This window comes from Heterocephalus glaber, unplaced genomic scaffold, assembly GCF_053883595.1.
Source record: "Heterocephalus glaber isolate CG9 unplaced genomic scaffold, H.glaber_assembly_v1.0 deba00001729, whole genome shotgun sequence".
Lineage (NCBI taxonomy): Eukaryota > Metazoa > Chordata > Mammalia > Rodentia > Bathyergidae > Heterocephalus > Heterocephalus glaber.
Window position 1 is genome coordinate 1,331,052 of NW_028258440.1, and position 24,287 is coordinate 1,355,338.

General features: G+C 38.1%; 1 protein-coding gene across 1 annotated transcript in view; it reads left to right on the forward strand.

Moving 5' to 3' along the window:
- Gpc3 (glypican 3) overlaps positions 1-24,287 on the forward strand; it is a 444,489-nt gene that overhangs the window by 314,715 nt on the left and 105,487 nt on the right. The window contains exon 6 of the mRNA XM_004860081.3: positions 6,949-7,069. Coding sequence (XP_004860138.1) covers positions 6,949-7,069 — 121 coding nt within the window. The remainder of the gene's footprint in view (positions 1-6,948; positions 7,070-24,287) is intronic.

A 24,287-nucleotide genomic window follows, 5' to 3' on the forward strand; every position in this document is an offset into this window, starting at 1 on the left:
GAGAAGAGGACAATTAATTAAATTACAGATGAGTATTACTAAGCAGATAACGCCTCATTTAAATTCCCCATGGCTAATGAGTGTCCCTTCCTGACACCGTCTGGGCCGGCCATGATGGCTTATGCTCATTCAAGGGCCTGTGGAGTCCTTGTGCATCAGTGACTCAGAGGGGGCCTATGGAAACAAAATGCTGAATGAATTAACTCGAACCTACAGAGGCACCCCTAACCGGTTCCCTCTGGGCTTGAATTGCAGAGCGTGCCAGCTACATGAAATCCCCTGGGGACACATCACATATGTCACTTTGCTGTAGCTCAGGTGACAAAGGCAGGGAGGCATTATGCACAATATTCTCCTGCATTTGTTTTCTTCCCATCCTTAGAGATGTGAAATCTTCAGATCGCCTTTGGTGTTTGTCTGCTGTCATGATGGTAGGGGTGGTGGAGCTGAATGATTTATTTCTCTAACTTCAACACCTTATCTTCCATTTCACTGAATAATGATACTGTCAGATCTCAGTTTGACAGAAGAAGCTCCATGAACAAGGCCCTCGTCAAGAGCTTTTAAGAAGCAAGCCCAGGAGTCTACTGAGTAAGTCCAGAGAGCTGGTGCTGCAGGTGCTCTTGGGAGTCCTGCAGACCATCACAGATCACTCTTGTGTGGGCTCTTGCAGTGGAGCAGTGGACAAAGAAATGTCAAATACTTAATCAACACTAGTTATCTCTAAGGAAGCAATATCAGCATAGCAGTTAAGGATATAGGCAGCTAGAGTTGTCCTCTCACGGTTCAGATTGCAAATCTGCTACAGGTTAGCTGTGTGACCTTCCATAAGTGACTTAATTGTTCTGTGTCTTAGTTTCCTCATCTTCAAAATAGAGCTGATGGGAGCTGCATTGTCTCACTAAGCTGCCCAGGCTGGGCTTGAACTTGTGATCCTCTTCCCTCAGCCTGCTGAGTATCTGGGATTGCAGGTGTGTGCCACAGGGCCCTGCTGTACCGTATACATTTTGTTGTTGTTGTTGTTGTTGTTTGGGTACCGGGGAGCGAACTCGGGTCCTTGCGCTTGCGCAGCAGGTGACAAAACCACTGAGCTAAATCCCCAGCCCTATCGTATACATTTTTATTTACATCTTCACTAACAGAACTTAGCTCACTTAAGAATAGAAAACATGGTCTGTGTTTAACCTAACAAAATCTAATCCATGACCATATGAGTTTGCCCCACATTTTAATTTTTCTTCTGCTTTTTTTGTCTTTTACTTTTAGAAAAATTAACTGCCTGGGGAATGTAATATGCAGCGTGGACACAGTTAACAATACTATGTTGTATACTTGAGATTCAGTAAGAGGGTAGATCTTAAATGTTCTTACCACAAGAGAAAAGAAAAAAATGACTGTGAATTAATAGATATGTTAATTATGTGGTTTGTGAGAATCATTTGAAAATGTATACATATATCAAAACATCACATTGCACATGATAAATCTATTCAGTTTTGATCAATTATACAATACCTCAAGAAAGCTGGAAAAATTTTAAATCAACTGCTATATAAAATTTTACTCATTAAAATTCAGTTAATAAGACTTAGGCTGGTGGCACATGCCTGTAATCCCAGCACTTGGGAAGCTGAAGCAGGAAGATCATAATTTAAGGCCATCCTGGACTACATAGAGAGACCCTGCTTTTTAAAAAGAAATTCAAATAATTATAAAGGTTAAAAATGTTCTTGATAGGGGGCTGGAAATATAGCTTAGTGGTAATGCACTTACCTCACATGTGCATGGCTCTGGGTTCACTCCCTAACACTGTAAAACAAAAAAGTTCATGATAAAAATTATAAAAGATACAGAAAGACATAAAAGAGAAAGAGAAGACTATCAGAATCTTCCTGTTCTCAGTTACTAGAAATAACTGCTACTACCATTTTCTTATGTATTCATCTAAATTTCTTCTATACATATTTGAACATTTATGGAGTGTAAGAGAGTACAGTAATCACCCCTTGACCATGAGGAATTTGTTCTAAGTCCCTTAGTGCGTGCCTCAAACCATTGATAGTATTGAATCATGTGTAAACAGGTGATCCTTGAATCTAAAGATTCAGCCAACCTTGGATGGAAAATATTAGGAAAGGTCTAGAGAATGTGGCTTAGTGGTAACAGCTTATGCTTAGCATGCATGAGGCCATGAGCGTGATCCCCAGTCCCACAAAACACACACGCATACACACACACACGCACACGCACACACACAGAAAGAATGGGAGGAAATATTAGGGAAAACATTGCATCTGTCCAGAACCTGTATAGACTTTTTTCTTGTAAGTATTTCCTAAACAATGCAGTATAACAACTATTTACATATGCTTAATTTATATGCACATACTTTACGCAAGAGACTGCAGATTTTGGTGTCCATGGGTAGGGGTGTCCTGGAACCAATTTTGTTGGCTACAGAGAGAAAACTGTACTATATCTTTTCCTGTACATATGTACCTATTATAAAGTTTACTTTGTGAATTGATCACAGTAAGATCAACAGTAAAATAATTAAATAGAATAGTTGAACAATATACTGTAATAAAAGTTATGTGAATGTCACTGCCGCCACCACACACACACACACACACACACACCCCCAACCACTCAATCTGATAACTGAGACAGCTACTAAATGATTAGTGGGCAGGTACTGTATACAGCCTGGATACGCTGGACAAAGGGATGATTCACTTTCTGGGCAGGACAGAACTAGATGGTGCAAGATTTTATCACACTACTGAGAACACCACATAACTTATAATGTTTATTTCTGTTATTTTCCATTTAATATTTTTGGACTGCAGTTGGCCACGAGTTTCTTTTTTGTTTTTTTCTTTCTTTTCTGGGGAGGGTTGCTAGGAATAGATCCCAGGACTGACTATAAGTTACTGAAACTGCAGAAACCACAGATAAGAGCGGGAAGACTGTCATGTGTATGCAGACCCATTTTTACCACAAATGGAAGCAGACTGTACATTCTTAACTGCTGCTTTTTGTATTTGTTACAGTGTATCTTGGACTTGGATCCTCATTAACACATAGATATACTTTGCTCTTTTGATGTTTGTGTCATATTCCATTATCACACTCATTGCTCTTCAAATTTGGTTCACTATTTTTCCATCTAAGGAGAAAAGGATATAGAGATGAGAAACAGTAAAAGATACTGGGACCCTGGGAGAAAAGACAGACAGACAGACAGACAGACAGACAGACAGACAGAAAGAAAGAAAGAAAGAAAGAAAGAAAGAAGATACTGAGAGTTGAGGGAGAGGTATTGAGATACCTAAGGGATTGTAGAAGAACACAGATTTTAAATAGTACCACTAAATTTTAGCAACTACAGACATCAGTCGAGCTAGTACTTTTTGTTACTGCTTTGTGAAGTAAATGAAATAAAAGCAAAGTTTTAGGTCTAAGCCACAGGCCAGCTCTTCCCAACACTTCTGTAACCAGAAACCATGCTTAATTTACTAGAGTCCTTTGAGGATTTAAATAGCACATGGATAGAGTGAACAGTGGATGCTATTTCAACTATCAAAAATACTTGGCAAACTTTTAAACCCAACACTTTTTTAAAAAAATGAGTCACTGTAGGACCAGGGAGCAATGTTTAGTCCTAGCAATGTTTGGTCCTTATTTGTAGTTTGAAGATAAAAAATTCTTTTTAAGCAGAGTTTAAAGGGGTACTTTCCTGAATGGTCCTACTACAGTAGGGCCACAAGGGATCAGCAGTGAGACTAATTTGATTTAATATTCATAATAGTTTGGAAAGAGGGAGTACAGTAGGGTAAAATCACTAAGTTGGCTGATGTCTTTGCAATATTCCAACGAGGATAGTTGGCTTCAAAAAGATACTTATTTTGTAGGAGTGGGCATAAGAGTGGCTTGCAAGCTTTGATATGAACAAATCCACAGAGAGGTCTCTGGGGACACATTCCTGAAGTGCATTTTAGAAGATTTACAATGTGCCTTAGGTCTTTATCTGTGAATAGAGTCTCTGCCTCAGGCATCTGTAGGAGTAAAGAAAGATGGAGCTAACATCTTCCGGAGGTGGATGATATTTTAATAGTATTATCTGAACATAAGAGAGGAGGCTAGTTGTGAGCTCATTGACTTCACAATGAAAAATCTAAAGAGTCCCCAATTGGTATCAGTTGGTATCAGTTGGTAGGTAATGGTTGGTGGTCTGTATATTCACTGATTTTTTTGGGGGGGTGGGATGCTGGGGATGGAACCCAGGGTCTCATTCCTCACACAAGTAAGGTAAATGCACCACCACTGAGCCTCACCTCCAGGTTCAACCAACTTTTAAAATTAAATATGGGTGGGTAGGATATTGTAATGCTTGCTAGGCAACGTGTAACTATTATTCTACCAGGTTGCTAAATAGTCTCCTAGGTACTTTGTTTCATGGACAGATAAATTCCAGGAATACCCTTCCATCCTAGATTTCAGTAGAAATGCTAAGTAATCTGGAAGTTGTGAGTAAAGTGATTTGCCCTTGTGGATGCCCATTGCTCAAGAGTGCTTTCTGTGTGAGTCTACAGATTTTGCTATGCAACAAGGCCCCACCCAGCACTGAATCTTCTCGCTCAGATCCTCACTTCCAAGGTAACAAAAGAAAAAACAGTGTAAGGAATGAATTGCAGTCACTAGGTGCCTAAGGACAAAGCCTTTAAGAAGTTTGTCATTTAAAAGATAGTACAGCCCACAGACATCTAGGACATTTTCCAAGGGAGTGTCAGCAGTATCTCTGTGTTCTCCAAGCTGTGTGCAAAGCTGCATCATGGGGTGGGTGGCGCCATTCACAGCAAGGTGGACAGGAGCTGATACAGAGAGGCCCGGAAAGACTGACAGCCACACTCCTGTCCAGACCTTCTGTGCTGCCTCCTGACCTCCACCGAAGCCCATGCACAGAGCTCACTCACTGAGGACTGAAGAAAAACTGTTCTCTGGAAAAAACGACAATGGAAATCAGACTTGAAATTTTAAAAAATATGCTAGATATGTTAGGGTGCCATTTTATAAGAAATGCAATCAGATATTCTCTTCAGCTTTTTACTCTAAAATGTTTTCCTTTTCATAGGATAACTTTTAATTATGAAAATCCAAACTACATTTCTCACCCTTCTCTGCTACCAAGCATGTTTTTGAAAGCATGACTTTAATACCGGCATATACATCACATCACATCATGGAAGGAAGTATCTAACAGAGTCAGATCAATATCTTCTGAAGTCGTGAAATTTTCAGCGATAAACTTAGTACCCTACCCACCTCACAGTGTGGGGGAGAAGCTCACATGAGCTGGGTGATACCAAACTGTTTTGTAAAGTGCCGTGTAGAATATAATGGTATTAATTATTCATCACACTTCATGATTTGGGATTAGAAATTCAAATTGATTCAATTCTAGGAATCTATCCTTTATAGATAGAAATGCAAAATGCAAATATCAGTATACAGCGATGTTCTCTGAAGCATCATTTGTATTAGCAAAATATTAGAAATTACTCAATTGTCTATCGGTGATGGATTGGATAAATAAGATATAGCCATATAGAGGAATAAAAACAAGGCACTTCTGTATGTTCTGACATGGAAATTAGTCCTGAGTACATATAAAATGAAATGAATAGCATGATTTCAATTTTGATTAAAATTATATATTAACATATGCATGCAAAATCTCTTCCAAGTATATCTGTCAAAACTCTGGATCCTGCTTTGCTTTGGAAAGGCAAGATAGTGGGGAACTTTTGCTTGCACTTTATTTCTGTGTTGTTTGAATTGATTACAATGAGCATTATTATTTTTAATTAAAAGTGTGAATTTGCCCTTAACCCTGACCACCCTATTGTAACTGGGGAGAAGGGTATGTAAAGAGATAGCAAAAGACTTGTGGTTCCTTTCATTTCTTTAAGAAAGCATTTCTATTGTCAGAACGAGGAGAGAGCAAAAAGGAGCTCAAAACCTTTTTACCTCTTTGGTAGTGGTGAAAGAGAAAGAGAAAGAAGGAAAGGAACTCTGTTTCTTGTTTTTTATTTGTATTTGTTCACTTTACTTTGCAAACTGTGGAATAACTGAAAAATACGTAGAGATCTGGGAAAATGAATGCCCCCCAAAAGAACACCACAGCTGTGAAATACCGACCCAGTTGAAGCTGGTAAAGCTCCCCATTGGAGATAAAAGTAGAAGCGCCCAGGACTGGAAATATTCCCCCTTGTCATGTGGGTAGGATGCCCATAGATAGCTTGGAACTGCTGTGCTGAAGGGAAGCCTGTGTTTTCTTCTGCAGCACATTGAAAGATTTTTCCCGGAGCTGGTGTTCTGTGTCTGGGGAAGAGCACGGAGGGAAGCAGGCAGGCATAATGCATGCTGCAAATGGCCCGAGAAAGCCTCCTGATTAGAAACCCAGGTTCTGCAAGGCTGAAATGAAATGGTGAGCGAAGAAGGAAGGGGTAGAGAGCATAGGATAGCCTGTCACCATCAAGTGATCAGAAAACACAGTGAGGTAAGGTCCTTTTGGTGTGCTTCACCACCCCAGACCTTGAACCTCCCCCAGCTGCTATCACTCTGCCTTGCCACTGGTCTTTACTCTGCTAGAGGCCCTGCTAAACTGAGAGCACAACAGGGCAGAGACCTTATCTTGTCCTGTATTGTATCCCCCAACACATAGACAAGAAGAAGATTGAATTGCTATTCTTTGACTGTTCAATGAATATTCTCCACTGCAGATGAACTCTACCTGGAGGGGTTTACTTTCATACCATGGGATCATCCCATGGTTTAAAGGCTGAAGAGAATTTATCATCAGCTTCACTGGCCATGCTTAATACAGTCAACTTTCCCATTGGTTGGGACTTTCTTTGACAAACCTGTTTTCTTTCACTTTTACAGATACAGCCAAAAGGCGGCAAGGAATGGGATGAAAAATCAGTTCAACCTCCATGAACTGAAAATGAAGGGCCCGGAGCCAGTGGTCAGTCAAATCATTGACAAACTGAAGCACATTAACCAGGTATGTTGTATACCCAGCACAAGTGGAAATGGCAAAAAAGTGAAAGATGGACGATGTTCACTATTTGAACTGTACATTTGAGCTTTTGAAAGGGCAGCTATATTATTTATTTTCTTCAAAGGATCTCTCTGCTAAAAAGGGCTGATCTCCATTTTTCACCAATTTTAAGTTATCATGGTAATATTGCAATATAAGAGAAAGCTTGGAGGGCTGGGGATTTAGTTCAGTGGTGCTGTGCCTGCCTCGCAAGCTCAAGGTCCTGAGTTCGATCCCGGTAACACCAAAAAAAAAAAAAAAAAAGAGAGAGAAAGCCTGGAAAATAAAGGAAAAATATTTCTTTTTATTTGTATTAAATTCTTTTATTGGTACATTGTAGGTATACAACACAATTACATTTCTCGTTGGGAACTTGGACCTTTACATAATGCATCTTGGTTCTTATTTTTTCCCCATTCCTAGCCCTGCCTTCACCCCCTCCACCCTTCCCTATTTACAAAGACTTTATTTCCATTTTTTCCATTTCTCAGCATTTTTCCTTTCCCTTCTTTCCTTTCTCCTGCCCCTCCCACTACCCCTCCCCCTTTGGACCTTTTCTTCCTATTTTACATTATCGATTATTCATTCTAATCATTGGTACATTTTAGGTATACAATATACTGACATTCATCATTGAAAGTTTGCACTTTTACATAGTCTGTCTTGGTTCTTATTTTTCACCCTTGCCCAGCCCTCCCTTCAACCCCTCCATTCCTCCCTATTTACAAAGATTTTGTTCCTATTTTTCCATTTTCTCATATTAATCCCTTTCCCTTCTATCCTTTCCCCTAGCCCTCCCACTTCCTTCCCCTTTGCCCCTTTTCTTCCTATTTCACATTACCTATTTTACATTTAGTCCTTATTTACACTTTCAGTTTCTCACACCAGAGAAACTATTTGGTATTTATTCATGTGTGTCCTATTTATTTCACTTAAGAGTAGGAAAAATGTTTCTCAGAATCCCACTACTCTATCCCAACTGTTTTCATTTTTACCTGTTTTGTTCTGATATTTGTTCAGAGAATCACACATAGACCTTTTTCATAATCGGAAGTATATAAGATTTCTAGTTCTTAAAAAAATGACGCTATAGTTCGATCCCCGGTACCAAAAAAAAAAACGACACTATTGGCAACACTTTCACATGTTGCTACAAATCTTCATATTAATCATTCGTTGTGGCTGCATAAGATTCATCATATTTTATCAGCTCACTTTCACTGAATATTCAAGTAGCTTCCCATTGTATACTACCACAAAGCTATCTCTTCATATATAGTGTCTTCTCCTCATCTCAGATTTTCTTAAAACATTGGTTATTGAGCCAAAGGATATGAGTGTTTTAATGTTTGTCTCCACATTGCTTTCCAATGAGAATGCATCAGTTTTCCCCACCACCAGCAAGATACAAGGGGTCCAATTTCACTGCACTCTTGCCAACTTCTGACTCACTGCCATGCACAGACTCCCACAGATTCCCTTGACCTGTACACATAGTTTTTTCTCTTGTAAGGATTTAGTAACAAGACACGAATAGAAGTTAGTTGTAGCATCTGTTTGTGATTGCTTTGTGGGCACAATAAAAAAGGCCACCAAAAAGGCTCCCATATGCCAGCGTGACAGTGATCCTACTCCATGATCCATGAATGGGAGGACCCTGGCACCACTGGCTTCTATTTGTATCTAGGAAGAACTTTATAGAACTAAAATCCTTACACAAGTACAGAGGTTTCTGTGTGAATACACTGGAATAATTTTGATTTTTAGTGTGAAGTATAGCAGTGGAATTTTCGTGTCTTTTAGAAAAATGTTTGCACGGGCTTCTTACTAGTGGTATATTGCACTACAGTTTCACTGTGAAAGTCTTGACAGCACATTGGGGTGTAACTGCTGCAGTGTCTCATAAAGTGCCCTGCACACAGTAAGTACTTATGGGGGTTGCTCCCATTGCTGAACACATGCTAATGGCAGTGTTTACATGACCGAGCCTTCCTTCTGTGCTAGCACAGCCTCACTTAGTTCAATGAAGACTTGTTAGATAGAGTGGGATTATTTAAAAATGTATCTCTGAAGGGGTTAGAGTACAGACAATGTGAAGCACAAAATGCTGAACTCAGGACATGATGTACCTCACCTGCGAACATTGGTAGTATTTGTCTATCAAATGATTTCCAGATTATCTCAGACTAAACGTGTCATGGTGGCTCTACTCAAATCATTCGATCCAAGCACTGGTGAGGCCAAAATCTCAGGGCCCACCACTATTTCCCTAATCCTACACGAGGAATCCTGTCCATAGGTCAGTAGACCTTAAGCACACATGTTGTACTCAGCCACATGCTAGGGACATCGGGATCCAAAACAAGTCTAATCCTCTATTCCCGCAGCCTCCTTGGGAAGGGAAGCACATGCATAGAAAGTGGTTGAAGATAAAGGACAGCCTGTGATGGAGAGGGGTGTTACTTATTAGTTCTGGACAATATGCTTAGGCTCTGGTGGGCCAGGCCAGAAAGAAGGGTCCAGGGAGGGGCAAGTGTTAAGATCTGTTGTAAGTATGCGTAGGGTTAGAGTAGGGAAAGACAAGAAAAGAAGGGACAGTCATAAGAAAGATCAGACAAAGTTCTGCTGGTGGATCCTACCTGAGAAAACAGGACAGCAGACAAGGGTTTCTATATGATCCAGCAGTCACTACAAATATTTATAGCAAGCCCTTTCAGCAAAGGCTTCATATACAGTGGAGAGAATATGGACTTCGGATCTAAATTAATCTGAATTTAGTTGTGGGTCTTAGCAAATATGTAACCTTGGGCAAATCAATTAATCTTTCTGAACTTTAGTTCTCTCGTTGGTAGTATGATAGAGCTATCAGAAGTTTCTGTGTAGGTATGTGTGTACATGTATGCGTATTATACACACACAGATGTATATAATTGCATGTTCCTGAGAAGCAACTATTAAATGGTAGTTATTAAGATTATATTCAAACTTTTCCCTACAGGCAAGATTTTACTTTGAAAGGGAATTCCAGTACTTTTTGCCAGTCTAAGTCTGCTCGTCCTGTTTGATATGACTGTAGATCCCTTTGAGGCATCTCTTTTCTCCAATATTGTTACTTTATTTTCTTTTCTTCTACCTTTTAATCACAAGAGGTGAAACCAAGCCAGGCATGGTGGTACATGGCCTAGAATCTGAGCTATTCAGGAAGCTGAGGCAGGAGGATTGCACCTTTGAGGCCAGCCTGGGAAACTCATAAAGGCCCTATCTTAATAATAAAAAGGGTTAGGCATGTAGCTCAACACTCCCTGTGTGCAATCCCCAGGACCACATGAAGTAAAATAAAATACAATAAAGCTGAAACCAGTTCATATGGAGAAGGAGGTATATATAGTCAGAATGGGACAGATGGCTATTACAATTCTCTTCTATCTCTGGTCAGACATATATATGTGAATATTTTCAGTTTCCATAGAAACAACATCACACAACCAATTAATTCTCAGTGAGAGACCAGTTTTACCTGTTTAAGTTGAGCTGTTAAAATTGGTTGGCCTCCAAACACCCACATTGATTTTCTTCTCATTTATGTTGCTTTATATGGCCAAAACATAAAATTCATATTTTGGCCATAATTCAACCTGAAAGTGAGACAGTTTAGGGAAGTCATAAACAAGAAATTTATGGTGATGATGATGATGGTGGTGGTGGTGGTATTGATTATAATGACAATGTGTCATGTTTGTATAACATTTAGCCATATTTCAAAGTATTTGTGTTCTAAAGACTAATTGCTTAGGGGAAAATAACCAACCTGGAATTGTATAATGTCACAAAAGCATTCTTTTCAAGAACTCATTGTTATCTTTGGACATATTATCCTTGCTACTCCCTGGGAGGTAAGTAATAAATAATGTTTGTCCCCTTTTATAGCTAGGGAAACTGAGGCAGGAAATCATTAAAGGTTCAGTGGCCATGCTGCCAAAACATCCAGTGAGTTCAGTTGAAAATTCAATCAATCATCCAGATGTTGTTTTGTATACACTGCCAAGCATCTGGATTCACTGATTGCCTGAATAAATTGGCCTAAAGTTTTGGTGATGAGGACGTAGAATCAAGTTGCCTTGTGCAAGTCCGCATGAATGTAAATGGTGAATCTAGGAGTATAATGTTATCTTCCTAAGCCCTTTGCTTGTTGCTTTGCCTACTAACCTACAGCACTACTTATCTGTAGATCCAGAGATCTCTCCCTATCTATACATTGTGCCTATGTGTTCCCATCCTGAGGAACTGTAGCTAGACCATTTCTGAACACATCCAAAAATAACTCTTCACTTTCTTCTGTGGAAATTCTCAGCTGCCTCCTTTCAGATTATGGTTGCTGTTGATAGCACTGGAAATAATATACCCACTAAGGGAATGAAGTAACATTATTTCCATATTGACGGTCCCATAGTGTAACCTTGAGCAGATGGGTTCAGGGTCAGACCCAGGGCCCTTTCCTGGGAAGTCTTGCAGGTGTGGAATATCCCCTCCTCCTTCCAAGCCAGAGTTCATGTGTAACATTCCCACGATTAGAATTGAGGACCTTTTTATTTCCTTTTCAGTTTCTAACTTGTGTGAGGATTTATTGTGTTGTGTTAGGAAAGAAACTGAACTCTTTTAAGTTCTCAATGTCAGTCCTGGAATTTTCTGGGCTGTGTTGTTTTTGTTAGTGTTATTCTCCTCCAGGGCTGCTGCATGGAGAGAAGACTGCAGATACTGATACCAAGAATAACCATTAATACTTTCTTGTCCATGTGGTGTGGGCCGTTTAATCCCTAACCCAGTTTTGTTTGTAATATTTTCTCTCTCTTTAAAATATCTAGTAGTTAGTGCTAATTTAGCAATCCCTAAATTGTATAGAAGTTATTGTTCCCAAGGAAAATCTAGCCATTTATTTTTTTTCCCATTTCAGTTCAGGTTCAAATGAAATTCCAGAAATTGTTTTCCTGCCCGTTGTACACAGTTGAAGCCAAACCAGCAAATACCTGCCCATTTGGTGTCAGAGCTTTTCATTCAAAGTGGGATAAAGTCTCATCTGTTTGGGATGGTTGAATGTCCTGCTGAATGGTTGGGGGAGTGGACGAGATGGTCTCTTAGGATTCTTTCCAGCCATGTGATTGCATGATTTGTGGCTTAGGGTCAGGCTTTAACCCAGCACGCTCTTGTGAACAAGTCTTGTGACTGTATTCTCTGCTTTGCTAGTCTTTCTAACACACCCTATCCCCGGGTCACCCCTTTCTACTTTGTAACCTGTCATCTTTTTAGAGGTTGTTCCCTTCCCACCAGTCTTCCACTCTAGGCAGATGGAATTTAAACTTGCCCTTCTCCCCCACCCAGTTCTCCTGTTCTTCTGGCTTGTCCCTATTAGGCTGTGAAAACATTAAACTATCAAAACAGTTTTGTATTTATCACCCTTAAGTTTCCCTCCTCTGGGGCCAGATAGGTGACCTGTCTTTGAATTATGTTAATCCTGTGACTCTGCATAAATGATAATAATTCTGTCCTATATTTGTGTAGCACAATTCAATTTGTAAAGCTGTCTCATGTACACTAGGTAAATTGATCACAATGACTGTAAGAGGAAAGCAAGGCAGGCATTATTACCTACATTGACCAGAAGAAACTGTAGGCACTAGAAGAATAAGTAAACACTAGGACTAGACCTATAACCCAAGCTTACTGATTTCATTCTCTGTGCTTTCTTTCTACTTCTATAAAGACACAGTGCACCTGTTAGCAAGATCCGTGCATAACAGATGAGCAGGAGTACAAAAAATAGAAACTTTTGATTTTGGCCTAATACTTTTTATGTGCCTCATACAGTCATTTCTATACTCTGAATCACTCGAATTAGCAACAAAGAACTATTAAACATGTCATTTACCAAACCCCAAATGAGATGATTCGTAGAAAAGAACCTATCATACTGTATGGTGTGGAAACCAAGGAGTTCAGTGGCATAAGTTTGAGTTGCAGACAGCAGATAATTTTTATGTGTTCTATCTCTAATTCATAGAATGATGTTAAATGGTGTAAAATATCCCGACTTCCACCCCTTTCTGTAAACACTGGAAAAGTTTTTCAAGATGCCTGGCAGAGTCTGTTGTAATGAAGACATTAATGTTTTCAATAGAAAGTTAAAATTTTTAGTAAGTTAATTAGTAAAGTTGTTAAATAACAGAGAAGTACGCAGGACATTCCTAAGCATGTTTTTGTCTTTTTTAAAGAATCTTTGAAGTGGCTCTCAGGTAAAATAGAAAACAATCTTTTTTTTTTTTAGTTCTTTTATTGGTGCATTTTAGGTATACAGTTCATTTACATTTATCATTGGGTGTTTGTACCTGTACATAATGTATCTTGGTTCTTATTTTTTTCCCCATCACCTATGCACCCTTCAGCCTCTCCACCCTTCCCTATTTACATAGATTTCATTTCCATTTTTTTTCTTTTCTCATAGTTTTTCCTTTCCCTCTTTTCCTTTCCGCTTCTCCTCCCTTCAATTCTCCTACAAATCCCTGAACTTTATCCCTCTTTATGCCAGAGTACTACTCCATTATGTGTACATACCACATTTGTTGATGTTCATTTGTTGATGAACATATAGGCTGCTTCCAAGAATTAGCTATTTTGAATCATGCTACAATAAATATGGGTATGCATAGAGCACTGTGATATGATGTCTTTACTCTTTCAGGAAGATACCTAGTAGTTCAACAGCTAGGTCAAATGAAAATTTTAGTTTTATTTTCTTGAGGAATCTCCATAATGATTTCCATAGTGGTTGTACTAGCTTACGTTCCCTCCAGGAATGTAGAAGGGTTTCTTTTTCCCCACCAGGGACTAAGGTACTATTAGCGTAAAATAGACTATTATAACTATAAATTGCTTTATGCAAGCCCCATGGTAACTGCAAAGGAAATATCTATAAAGAATGCATAAAAATAAACATAAAGGAATCAAAGCGTATCAATACAAACTTGTGTGTCTGATTTACTTCACTAACATTATGCAAAAATAATCAGTGAAACACAAAAGACTGTAGCCAGAGATGAAAACATGAACAGAAAATCCTATAAAATAGAAAACAACTAATTAAATACTAAATCTTTTCTTATCAGTGATTACTTTAGATGTAAATGGAATAAACCCCACAATAAAAAGACACAGTTTGTGGGCCGGGGATTTAGCTCAGTGGTTCCACCACCTGCCTCGAAAGTGAAAGGTCCCGAGTTTGATCCCCAGTACCAAAAAAAGGAAAAAAAAAAAAGACATAGTGTGGCTGAACGGGTAACAAAAAAGATCCAACATTACTATATACTGTCATGGGACCATGCACTACGACCAAGTAGGATTTATCCCTGGGGTGCAAGGATGGGTCAACATATGCAAATCAATAATTGTGATATATCACATTATCAGAATGAAGAATAAAAATTACACGATCACCTCATTAAATGTAGTAAAAAGAAAAGAACTTGCCAAGATTCAATACCTTTCCATGATTTAAAAAGAATTCAACAAACAAGGAATAGAAGGAACTTTCTTTAAGACAATAAAAGCCATTTAAAAAAAGCTTACGTACTCAAAGGCAAAAGACTGAAAGCTTTCCTCCTAAGATCAGGAAATTGCTCCTTTTACCACTTCTGTTCTATATAGTATAGGAAGTCCTAGCCAGAGTAACTAGTCAAGGGAAAACGGAAAGATATTCTAATTGGAAAGGAAAATTAGAAATACCTCTGTTCACAGATGACATGTGCCTTTATGTAGACATCACTAAAGATTCTGCAAAAAATGTTACAATGAATTAATAAATTCTGTGATTCAAGAAATTAAAAATAATTTCATTCACAACAGCAACAAAAAGAATAGAATACCTAGGAAAATATTTTTGGTATTGGGGATTGAACCCAGAACCTTGCACATGGGAGGCAAGTACTCTCCCACTAAGCTACATCCCAGCATTTAAATAAAATTAATTTTATTGGTACACTTTAGATATACATAATGATCACATTCATCATAGGGAATTTGCACCTGTACATAATACAACTTGATTCTTTATTCCCCACCCCCTCACCCCTTCAACTCCTCTTGTCCTCCTTATTTACAAAAGCTTAGTTTCCATTTTTTCTTTCATTCTTTTTCTTTTCTTTTCCCTTCCTTCCTTTCCCCCTCCCCCCCTTTGTTCCCCTTCCCATTTGAACATTTTCTTCCCATTTCCCAGTATCTATTATACATTTTGGTCCTTATTTATCATTTTTGTTTCTCACACCAGAGAAACAATGCAATATTTAAACATTTGTGTCCAATTATTTCACTTAAAAGTATGGTCTCGAGGCAGGCACATCCATTTACCTAGAAATATCTCAAATTTATCCTTTTTTATAGTAGAGTAATACTCCATTATATAAAAAAACCCTCACATCTTTTTTTTTATTGTTGTTCTTTTATTGGTACATTTTAGGTATACAGTTCCTTTACATTTACCATTGGGTGTTTGTACCTGTACATGATATATCTTGGTTCTTATTTTTTTCCCCATTACCTGTGTGCCCTTCACCCCCTCCACCCTTCCCTATTTACATAGATTTCATTTCCATTTGTTTTTCTTTTCTCATAGCTTTTCCTTTCCCTCTTTTCCTTTCCCCTTCCCCTCCGTTCACTCCTTTGTCTTGGACCTTTTTTCCTATTTCAAATTATTAATTATTCATTTTAATCATTTTAACCCTTGTTTACACTATCAGTTTCTCACAGTAGGGAAACTATTGGTACTTACACCTGTGTGTCCTATTTATTTCACTTAAGAGTATGGCCTCAGTATGCATCCATTTAGCTATAAATGACTCTAGTTTTTTGTTCTTTATGGCTGAGTAGTACTCCATTTTATTAAAAAAATAACCACATTTTCTTTATCCAGTTTCCAGTTGATGGGCACTTGGGCTGCTTCCAAGTTTTAGCTATTACAAACTGTGCCGCTATGAACATGGGTGCACATATATCACTGTGGTATGATTCTTTTAATTCTTTTGGGAAAATACCCAGCAGGGGAATAGCTGGGTCAAATGGGACCTCTAGACCTAGTTCTTTGAGGTATCTCCATACTGACTTCCACAGTGGTTGCACCAGTCTGCACTCCCACCAACAATGGAGAAGGATTCCTTTCTCCCCACAACCCCGCCAGCATTTGTTATTTGTTGATTTCTTGATAGCAGCCATTCTTACTGGGGTGAGGTGGAATCTCAGTGTTGTTTTCATCTGCATCTCTCGAATGACCAGTGATGTTGAACATTTTTTCATATATTTGTTTGCTGCTTTTACTTCTTTGTCTGAGAAACGTCTGTTCATTTCAGATGCCCATTTTTGAATTGGGTCTTTGAATTTGGGGGGGTCTGATTTTTTTCAATTCTTTATATATTCTAGATAGTAGTCCTTTGTCTGAGGTACAGCTGCTAAAAATTTTTTTCCCACATTTTAGGTTGTCTGTTAGCTCTGTTGGTGGTTTCTTTTGCAGTGCAGAAGCTTTTTAATAAGATGAGATCCCACTTGTCGATTCTTTCTGCTAGTTCCTGTGCTGCTGCGGTTTTGTTCATGAACTCTTTTCCTATGCCAATGTCTTCAAGAGTTCTACCTAACTTATCTTCCAGCAAGTTTAGTGTTTCTGTCTTAATATTTATATCTTTAAACCATTTTGATCTTAGTTTAGTTCATGGTGATAGGTATGGGTCTAGTTTCAAGCTTTGTCAGGTTAAAATCCAGTTTTTCCAACACCATTTATTAAATAGGCTATCTTTCCTCCAATGATGGTGGTTGGCTCCTTTGTCAAAGATGAGGTGGCTGAGCATGTCTGGAGTTGTTTCTGCATCTTCTAATCTATTCCTCTGATCCTCAGGTCAGTTCCTTTGGCAGTACCATGCTGATTTTATCACACTAGCTTTGTAGTATAGTTTCAAGTTGGGGGTTGTGATACCCCCAGCCATGTCTCTGTTGCTTAGAATTGCTTTAGCTATTCTAGGTCTCTTATGGTTCCAAATGAATTTTTGGATTGTTTTCTCTAGTTCTGTGAAGTATATTGTTGGAATTGCAATTGGCATTGCATTGAATCTATATAGTAGTTTTGAAAGTGTGGCCATTTGGGCTATATTGGTTCTTCCTACCCAGGAGTAAGGGATGTCTTTCCATTTTCTTGCATCCTCTTCAATCTCTTTTTTCAGAGTGCTATAGTTTTCAGTGTAGAGGTCTTTTGCTTCCTTTGTTAGATTGATTCCTAGATATTTCATTTTTTGGATGCTATTATAAAAGGAATTGTTTCCCTAATTTCTCTCTCAGTGAGTCTGTTACTTGTGTACAAGAAGGCTATTGTTTTTTGAATGTTGTCCTTTTATCCAGCTACTCTACTGAATCTGTCAATTAAGTCTAGAAGTCTTCTGGTGGAGTTTTTTGGGTCTTCTATGTAAAGTATCATATCGTCAGCAAATAATGACAGTTTAACTTCTTCTTTTCCTATCTTTATTCCTTTTATTTCTTTCTCTTTTCTAATCATTGTGGCTAATGTTTCCAGAACTCTATTGTACAGGAGTTGTGATAGTGGGCATCCTTGTCTTGTTCCTGATTGTAGCGTGAAAGTTTTCAGTTTTTGATCATTTAGTATGATGTTGGCTGTTGGTTTTTCATAGATAGCCTTAATCAGGTTGAGATAAAGACCTTGTATTCCAGTTTTCTGTAGGGTTTTTATCATGAATGGGTGTTGGATCTTGTCGAATGCCTTTTCTGCATCTATTGAGATGATCATATGGTTTTTGTCCTTGACTCTGTTAATATGGTGTGTTACATTAATTGATTTACATATGTTGAACCATCCTTACATCCCTGGGATAAATCCAACTTGGTCAGGGTGTATGATCTTCTTGATGACCCTCTATATTCTGTTTGCCAGTATCTTGTTGAGGATTTTTGCATCTATGTTCATTAGGGAGATTGGCCTGTAGTTCTCTTTTGGGGTTGGGTCTTTCCCTGGTTTTGGAATCAAAGTAACACTTGTTTCCAGGAATGAGTTTGGAAGCCTTGCTTCCCTTTCAATTTCCTTGATGAGTTTGAAGATTAATGGCGTCAGTTCTTCTTTAAATATCTTGTAAAATTCAGCAGTGAAGCCATATGGACCTGGGCTTTTCTTTGTTGGTAAATATTTTGTTAACATTTTCAATTTCACTCATTTTAATTGGGGTGTTTAGAATTTCTATATCTTCTTCATTTAACTTTGGCAATTCATATGTATCTAGAAATCTGTCCATTTCTTCTGTGTTTTCCATTTTATTGGAGTAGAATTTCTCGAAGTAGGTATTGATGATCCTCTGGATTTCTGTTGGATCTGTTGTGACTTCACCTTTTTCATTCTTAATTGCATGTATTTGTGCCTTTTCTTTCCTTTTTTTGATAAGGTTGACTAAAGGTTTATCGATTTTATTTATTCTTTCAAAAAACCAACTCTTTGATTCATTGATTTTTTGTATTGTTCTCTTAGTCTCCATTGCATTGATTTCTGCCCTGATCTTTATAATTTCCTCTCTTGTACGAGGTTTGGATTCATTATGCTCTTCTTTTTCTAGGAGCTTGAGGTTCTGCATTAGGTTATTTATCTGAGTTTTCTCTGTTTTCCTAATTTGGGCATTCACTGCTATGAATTTCCCATGTGGAACTGCTTTCATAGTGTCCCATAGGTTCCTGTATGTTGTACTGGCATTTTCATTTACTTGTAGAAACTGTTTAATTTCTTCTTTAATTACTTCTGTGACCCATTGGTTGTTCAAGAGAGAGTTATTCAGTTTCCGTGTGTTTGTTGGGGTTTAGTGGTTTCTTACGTTATTGATCTCCAATTTTATTGCACTATGGTCTGATAATATACAGGGGGTAACTTCAGGTCTTTTACATTTACTTAGACATGTCCTATGAGCTAGCATGTGGTCTATTCTGGAGAATGACCCATGTGCAGCCAAAAAGAATGTGTATTCTGATTTTGTGGGGTGGAACTCTCTGTAAACATCTATTAAGTCCATTTGTTCAGTAGCTTGTTTGAGCTCTAGAATTTCCTTGTTAACTTTCTGTCTAGATGATCTGTCTATTTGTGATAGTGGGGTATTGAGGTCCCCCGCTACAATTGTGTCAGTGTTTCTTTGGTTTTTCATGTCTATTAATATTTGTTTTGTAGAGTTGGGGGCATTCATATTTGGTACATATATATTTATGATTGTCATCTCTTCCTCTTGGATTGTTCCCTTCACAAGGATATAGTGACCATCTTTGTCTCTCTTAATTAGTTTTGTTTGAAATCTACTTTGTCTGCAAATAGGATTGCTACCCCTGCTTTCTTCTGGGTTCCTGTGGCATGGAGAACTGTTTTCCATCCTTTTACTTTCAGTCTATGAGCTTCTTTTTGAGTTAGGTGTGTTTCTTGTATACAGCATATTGTTGCATTTTCCTTTTTCATCCATTCTGCCAGTCTATTTCTTTTGATTGGTGAATTGAGGCCATTAACATTAAGGGTTATAATTGATAGATATTGATTTATCCTTGTCATGATGTTTTACTTTTGTTGGCTCTTTTATTTCTTATTTTTCCCCCCTTTCCCTTTAATGTCTTACCTTGCCTGGTGGCTTCCCTCTGTTGGGCCTCATGGAGTTGTGGCCTTCATTGCTTTTTTCTAGGATATTGTTTAGAATTGCTTGTAGTGCTGGTTCAGAGTTCATGAAATTTCTCAGGTGTTCTTTTTTGTGGAAGTATCTACTTTCCCCATCAATTTTGAAAGATAATTTTGCAGACTACAACAGTCTAGGTTGGAAGTTATTTTCTTTTAGGGCTTGAAATACTTCACTCCAGGCTCTCCTTGACTTGAGGGTTTGTGTTGAGAAGTCTGCTGTGATTCTGACGGGCTTTCCTTTGTAGGTGATTTGTTTCTTTTCTCTAACTGCCTGTAGAATTTTGTTTTTCTGTTGGGTTTCTGGGATCTTGACTATTATATGTCTAGATATAGATTTTTTTTTGATCATGGCTTGGTGGAGTTCTATATGCCTCACTTATCTGTATGTCCAGTTCCCTACCTCTGTCTGGGAAGTTTTCCACTATTACTTCTGTGAACAGTTTTTTTATGTCAATGATGCTTTCTCCTGTTTTTTCATGGACTCCTATCAGTCTTATGTTATTCTTCTTTGCATCATCTAGCAGTTGTTGGATTGATTTCTCGTGGTCCCTTACTATTTTTAAGAAATCTCTATTTTCATGGTTTCTAACTGCGATCCTGTCTTCTGTATTTGATATTCTATCTTCAGATTCCATTAATCTGCTGTGGATACTCTCAGTGGAGTTTTTGATCTCCTGAATACCTGTTTGAATCTGTTTCATGGATTCCATTTCTTTCTTATGTTGGGCGATCATGGTTTCCGTTTCTTTCTTATGCTGGGTATTCCTGACTTCCAGCATGCTTCTGAGTTCATCTATTTTTTTTATCTGTTTCTGTTCTAGATCCTCTAATCATGTCTTTTACTCTGCTCACCATCTCTGTAGATATCTAGGAGATTATTTCTGCTTTGAATTTTTCTAGAGCCTCATTCATCTTTTTTGTTACTTCCTGTGCTATCAGTTCAGGGTATCCAGGTGGTTGGTTATGGGACTTTTCCATCTCATTTCCCCCAGGATTTACCCTTGGTGGGGTGGAAGTCTGAGTTTGTGCCTTGCTTAAATGTCTTCTCATTTTTGTTTTTGGTACTGTCCTTGGTTTAACTCCTGGGTTGATAGTTTGAAATTGCTTATTGTAGGTATCTTTGTTGCTTGCACTTAGAACCCTTATGGAATGATTGCTTCTCAGAGGTGTCTTCCAGACATAGCTGGTCTTTAAGTTTTGAGTCTCTAATGACTCTAAGGCTATCTCATTTTCCTTATACTAGGAAGGTTCATTGACTAGATCAATAACAACACCTTAGCCCAAGTGATACAATCAGCAACACCACTACATCAAGTACATCTTTGAAAATGACATTTTGTGGTAGTTATTAATCTATCACCTTTAGCTGTATGAATTAAATCAAGATCGAGGACCAACCCAACATATAGTGAATAAACTCTTCAATATAACAACTTTACCCTTTGGGATGGGGAGTTAGAAGGGGTTGGAGAGGGAGGGACAAATGGAAAGAAGGATAGGGGAAGGTTAGCAGTGTGGTCAGAGGACACAGGTGAGAAGGAAAAAGAGAATAATAGGGAAATAAAGAAGAACTCTGAATGAGGACCAAAACAGGGACAAAAAGGGAAGATGAACAATGTGGGAGAGCAAGACTGTGAGTGTAAGAGAGAGAGAAAGGAAAGAGAAAAGCAAGAGGAAAAGAAAAAAAAGGAGGGAAAAACAAATATTTGCAAAGAGTAGGAAAAAAATTAAAGATAAGAGGAGTAAAAGAAAAGAAAATTGAAAAAAAAAGAAACTAATAATACTAATTTGGGGAATAAGAAATAACAATGAAGATGAAGGGCCTCTTTCAGGATATGTCTCTGCTGTCACAAAAGACAACGTGGGTAGCAGTGTGCAGATATAAGTCAGTGAGTCTCAGCAAGCTAGTCGCAGACCCGTGAGATTCAGGCAGATTTCTGGCTGCAAGTCCCAAGTTGAGCTCCCTGTCCTCCCGTAGGGTTGAACTCTGCAGAGTTGTATTGCAGGTTCCAGCTGCCCTTCCCCTGAAGATAATCCCGGTCCTGATGGGAGGTGAAGATTTACCCAGTACAGTGGTCTGGTGGTCCGGTGTCCTCTGCATCTTTGTAGTGTGGAACCAGGTGGCTGTACAGAGAAGAGGCCAGAGGAGCGGGGGTGGGGTGGGGTGGGGGATGGTGTCCAGTGGATTGCTGCCCAGGCACAGGCTGATTCGGCGTGTTCCGCGTGACTGGCGAGCTTGGTATGGCGTCTGCAGACCTGCCTGTCTGCAGCAGGCTGATTCAGCGTGTTCCGCCGAAAACAATCTTAAGTAACTTGTTTTCATGGTGTTCTCACAATAGTACCAGTGAATTATAAAGCATCAATCTCGTCCCATAGTTGCTAGAAAAACTAACATTGATCTAAAATCTCTAAATAAAAGAAACCTTTTAAAATCTGAATTTAAATAAAAGATCTTCTGCAGGTGCAATTATATCATGCTTCTTCACATACAAATGGCATGGCAGAACTCTAGTAATTGCCATTTCCATATGAAACCAGAATGTGTGTGGTATGTGTGTGTGTGTGTGCGTGTGTGTGTAAGACAGAGCATCTACAATTGTGTGTTAACAAGAGCCAACGAATGACTTCTGAGTCACAAAAGGACAATTTGAATTAGTCTTTAAATACCAAACCTAGACTCTGTGGAGAAACATATTATTTCATGAAGTAAAGGGGAATTAGCTGATACATTCCAAAATACATTTATCATTAAAAAATAGTCTGTCATTTTGCTTAATAGCCTGAAAAATAATTACAATGTCTGGTGGCTTTGGGAAACATGTGTTTTTAATATCTTAATTATTATGTACAGTTTAATAACTCCACACCAAAAAGAATTCCCAAGTAGTTCATATTAAATATTTTGAAAATGAACCATTTGCTATATTTAGAATATACAGGATTAAAAGTACTTAAATTGGATCATGTATTGTAGTCCTTGCATATTCAATTACTCAAAAATGGAAGATGACTCAGGAATGTCGAGCTAGCATGTTGTGAGTAGCTGTGTTATGGTACTCCTGATTGAGCAATGCAGGAAAATGCATTAATTATTTTCATTACTGATTGTACTTTCTCATAAGTTTTTAAAAAGTAGAAGCATTGGAAGTGTTAGTTATGGAGAGAGACAAATTCTCTATGAAAGGGGAAATCTACCAAACTGTATAGACAACCAGGTTTACAAAGTTAAAATATATTTCTAAATTATCTTTGAAATCCATAGAGTCTCATATTTTATTACATTTACATCCAGCTCAGTATTTTAAGAAACAGTTACAAATGGTTGCTCTCTATAAATCTTTAATATATCTATCTATATATATATAAATATATATATATATATATAATTTGGGGAATTCAGAGATAACTTTTCACCTATGTGTATTTATGAACATGTTTTATCTTTGAACTATAAGCTCCTTAAGGATGGGATAAAATATATAGTTATTTTTTTATATAGCAACTAACACAGTAGCATATACAGACTGAAAACTATATATACACATATTTATGCATTTTATATATATTTATATATTTTAATTGATCAATCAATTCAAAAGACTCAACCTTTGCTGCTGTCATTTAATTTCTGCATTTAGATTCTATTTAAAGCACCTTTCATGCTCAATACTGACCAGTTTCTAAGCTGAAAGGTCAAGTTATATAAGTGTAGAGTCATAAGGTCTAGGTAACAATTAAAGCCAAGCGAGGGAAATGACTTGTCCAAAGCCATACTGCCAGTAAATGACATCACTGGGATTGGGAAATAAACAGATTGATATTCTGTAGCACCATACTCTTTTACCTTAAGCTATTGTACAGTGCAAACACATTTGCAAATATGCAAACACATTTTCTTGCATATAAGTACTCAAAATCATGACAGCCCATAATTGAACAGTTCATCTTTGGAACAAAAGGTTGCATGGTATGAGACATGAATTTGCTAATTATTTATCTCATTATGGATATTAACTAGGTTTGGTCATAACAAGTATACTTTGTTGCTCACCACCTCATTAAACCCACTGAGCAGGTGATACATAGGGTGGATCCGTTCACTGCTGGGATCACTGAACCCAAAGCAGGCAGAGTCAGCAGGACCTGTTGCTCTAGCTTTAAACCCTCTTACAGAAGCTGACTGAGGCTCTTGTCTGCATTCAGAGTCAGTCATCCTTTCACTTTCAAGCCCTGGATCTCAATTCTTCCACCTTAGGGGACGCCCTATACTAATTTACCTACTGCCTCTTCCCTTCTTCCAGAATAGAAAAATTCGCATCATATTAGTCAGTGGGCTTATATGCCAGGCAGATTAGTTGTTTAGGGCAGTGTGTTCATATTGTGTTCCATACAGAATGTGAGAGAGGTGCGATACGTGTTGTTTAGAGTCCCCCATCCCTGTTGAAATCAGAA